The 4,186-nt window shown below is 46.2% G+C and overlaps 1 protein-coding gene across 1 annotated transcript in view; it reads right to left on the reverse strand.

Annotated features, from left to right (window-relative positions):
• Positions 1-2,526: 2,526 nt before the first annotated feature.
• Positions 2,527-4,186, reverse strand: part of LOC142184741 (regulator of G-protein signaling 3-like) — a 42,099-nt gene continuing 40,439 nt past the window's right edge. Inside the window, exon 7 of the mRNA XM_075259798.1 lies at positions 2,527-4,104. Within this exon, the coding sequence (XP_075115899.1) occupies positions 3,925-4,104 (180 nt within the window). The 3' untranslated portion in view covers positions 2,527-3,924. The remainder of the gene's footprint in view (positions 4,105-4,186) is intronic.

Consider the following 4,186-nt stretch of genomic DNA (forward strand, 5'->3'; position numbering starts at 1 on the left):
AAATCCCAGTAGATCAGCAGTTTCTGAAATACTCAGACCAGCCCTTCTGGCACCAACAACCATGCCACGTTCTAAGGCACTCAAATCACCTTTCTTCCCCATACTGATGCTCGGTTTGAACTGCAGGAGATTGTCTTGACCATGTCTACATGCCTAAATGCACTGAGTTGCCGCCATGTGATTGGCTGATTAGAAATTAAGTGTTAGTGAGCAGTTGGACAGGTGTACCTAATAAAGTGGCCGGTGAGTGTATGTATATGTTAAATACATTGTACTTACATGCTTGGTTTCCTATTATGCTGTAGGCAATGGGTACAGAGGCAGGGGGAGCCGTATCAATTTAGACAATAGTAAAATTAATGTTTTAACCTCTTCATGCTCAGAGATATTAATATAATAATACCCACCAGACACGACCAATCAATGCAGTTTGTTTTGGTGCCGGATATGCCGATTAGGCAATGGAGGCGGACATTGTTTGAGATCTCATAAGCGCCTGCTCCTCCCTGGCACTGCCCACTTGACAGTATGGAGCGTAACCTGCATTTCAAAAATAACGGGAATGGTGGGGGCTAGAGAAAAATTCCAACTATGCCGGAATCAAAGGAGCGCCATCTAAAGGATGCAAGGAACTGGAGTTGGTGGAGGAGGTGAAAGGTCTTCTATGGTAATTTAATTGTTGGGGTGAGGGATCCTAATCTGATCCCGAAACAAGGAAAATAGCCCAGCACTGAAGTGGTTAATATCATCTCTATCTGGTGGGCTCAGAATCTAAGCTCAGGGCCCTCGAGAGATCGGAATAATACAGGGGACCCGGTGGTCACTTCTCGGTCCACGTTCAAGCTCTGTTGGCGTTGCTCGTCCTCCTGTTGCCTGCGCTTTGGGTCATGCTGCCATGTCAGGTGCCAGGCCGGTTATAATGTAGCAGAGCTCACTAAGCGCGGACATCTTCTCATTACGCTGAATTTTTTTCTTTTTTTTTTCTTTTTACAGCCCCATCTAAGTGTTCAACAGGAGAAGATTCTTCCAACCCGCAAACCATTGTGGAAGTCATCCGCCTTTGCCTGCTGCTGGTGCTCATCATCCTTTCCTTTGTATTACTTTGCAAATTTTGGTAAATCTGGTAAATAACACAATTGTGATGACGGAGGAGAAGGTTATACATGAAAGGACAAGGGCAAAAACTGGAGGATCCTATTCCACATCATGTTTAGGGCGGGTTCACACCTGCGCCCGGTCTCCGCTTTAGCCAATCCGGCGGGTTTCTGTCTTCTGCCCCGAGAAACTGGAGAGGAGACGGAAACCCGCTGGTCAGTTTTCAAATACATTCACTTGAATGGGTTTGCAGAGGTGACCGCCGCCCGTGCAGAAGACTCACATGGGCGGTCATTTTGTAAACCCATTCAAGTGAATGCGCTTGAAAACCGAACGTCGGGTTCCATCTTCTTCCTCTCCAGTTTCTCGGGGAAGAAGATGGAAACCCGCCGGATTGGCTAAGGCGCGCAGATGTGAACCTGCCCTTAGGTGGGTTTGCCATCAATGATACGATTCCATAGGATATGCCATTGTAGCTATAACGTATGTGGTCCGCCATTAGACTTGTATTCGTTTGCACGGTATGAGACCTACTTGCTGATAGTTGCCATATAAATGCAATAAAAATCCACATAAAACTAAAGTCATGAAAATAAAGCAGATTAAAAAAAAAATATTCTGGTTTCTACTGTATTTATTTATATAAGTTCCCTTTAAAGGGATCCTATCATTAAAAGACATTTTTTTCTCGTTGACACGTAGGAATAGCCTTAAGAAAGGCGATTTTTCTCCTACCTTTAGATGTCTTCTCCGCGCCGCCGTTCCGTAGAAATCTGTTTTTGTCGGTATGCAAATGAGTTCTCTCGCAGCACAGGGGGCGGTCCTCAGCGCTCAAACAGCACTGGGGGCATCCCCAATGCTGCGAGAGAACTCTCCAGTGACGCCTCCATCTTCTTCAGGAACGGAGTCTTCTTCTGGCGCTGGGGGTCAAACTTCTAGGCCTCAGGCAGAGCAGAATGCGCATGACCGCGGCCAGAAGAGAAATGGCCGCTTACACGGTAAGTAAGCGGCCATTTTCTTGTGGCCTGTAGGCATGCGCAGTTGGCTGCCCGAGGCCTAGGAATTTGACCACCACCACCAGAAGAGGCCGTTCCTGAAGAAGATGGAGGTGTTGCTAGAGAGTTCTCTCGCAGCATTGGGGATGCCCCCAGTGCTGTTTGAGCGCAGAGGACCGCCCCCAGTGCTGCGAGAGAACTCATTTGCATACAGACGAAAACCAGGATTTATACTGAACGACGGTGCAGAGAAGACACCTAAAGGTAGGAGAAGAATAGACTTTCTTAAGGCTATTACGACGTGTCAACCAGAAAAAAATTGATTTTAATGGTAGAATCCCTTTAAGGGATATTGGTAGTCTAAAAGGCTGTGTGGGAAATGAAGACCCGGGCACGGGTGAATACTGCATATCTTTATTCAGTGCTTAAGACTAATTACAGATTTACTCATAAAAAACATTAAGACTTTATCAACCGAAGAACCACATTTTTTTTTTTCCTGATTTCGTACTTAATAGCCACAAAAAAATAAAATAAAAAATGACGTACAATACTCTACAGGTCTCAAGCACGGTAGTCATGAGGGGGACGTAGCAGGCTGTAACAAAAGAGTAATGTACACAGGGCCTCCGACTAGAAAAGGGACCTCAAAATGGCGGACACTTCTTCAAGAGGGCGACAACAGAGACACATGGGCCAATTAAAGAGACACGTAAGATGGACGACGTTTAGAGGTGACGGCTATGTGGGCCATATTTACCACGGCCACTGAAACTGAGGCAGCGACGTGCATTATGGAGAAGGGGAGAGGGAAATGGCTTCAGTGCATCAATATGGAGGCTTTAAAAGATGGCAGAGAAGGCGCAAAAGGTATTAACAGTGCAAAGAAAAAAAGGCGCAAGGCTTCTAAGGTTATCCATACCGCCACGAGTGGTAACGAGTTGGGGGAGCAGAAGGAGCCATCCACTGACCATGCATTCCCTTCCAAAAAATTTACACCTTACATCGCGACTTCCCAATGGCGGCTGGTGTGACGTCATCGTTCAAAATGGCCGACATCCATCCGCTGGAAATTTATAACCTATGGATCTGAAAACCGGCCTTGGCAGGACATTCTCAGGTCACGGGAAATGGTTCGTCTTTTAGCAGAATTTAACCCTTCCATCGTGAAACAACAAGTATAAAAAAAAATAAAATTAAAAAAATAACGTTAGAAAACGGAAATGTTACCCCAGCAAACCCCAGTAAAGGGCGAAGCCTTTGGAATGGATTACAGTCTACTAAAAATCAATAAAAGATGGCTTAAGAGAAAAAGTATAGTGTTCAAAATGGCCACCGTAACATGCTTGGGGCCTAGGTCGGTGGCCACGCCAAGCCAACATGGCGAAACAAAAAAAAATAAAAACAGATTTCTGTTGGTCTGCATATATCCATTAGTGTTCAGGTTAGCCAACACTATCACAGACAATAAGCGCTGACATCACGGACTCCATCTTGAATCAAAATGGCCATTGCTGACTCCGTTCTGATTCAAAATGGCTGAAAAGGCAAAAGCTCTACAGTTCGGAAATGGCTTAGCCTAGCAGGTTATGGCATAGAAGCATTTTTGGCCCGTTCCGGATCAAAATTGGGCATACTTCAACAGACACTCATTGATCAACATGGCCACTCCTGACAGGCTTTGGCATCGCTGAACCCACCTTGACATGGGCCACGCAGTCCTTCAAAATGACCTTTCAAAGTTGGTCCGTTCAAGTTCTGAAAGCCTGAAACCACCGTGGTGGGCCAGGCCAGCTCCTCTTCATCCTCTGGGTCACCATGTTCTTCCCTTCCCTCAGCATGCCCCATTAGGAGGGTGAAGCATGCTCTGATAGAGATCGGACCGCAAGAACCGTGGATAGGAATCTCGTTCCATTAGGCCGAAGATCCTACGTTGGGCCTCGTCAAAAGCCGTACGTGTCGGGAGAAGAAGGTTGTGTTCGGTCAATTCTCTCGTGCTAGCATCTAGGTTGACCTAGAGGTAGGGGCAAAATGGAATATCGATTACTTGATAGGACATGTCCTGTGGTCAGTCGTTTCAGAGTTGGACTGCTCTT

This window comes from Leptodactylus fuscus, chromosome 11, assembly GCF_031893055.1.
Source record: "Leptodactylus fuscus isolate aLepFus1 chromosome 11, aLepFus1.hap2, whole genome shotgun sequence".
NCBI lineage: Eukaryota > Metazoa > Chordata > Amphibia > Anura > Leptodactylidae > Leptodactylus > Leptodactylus fuscus.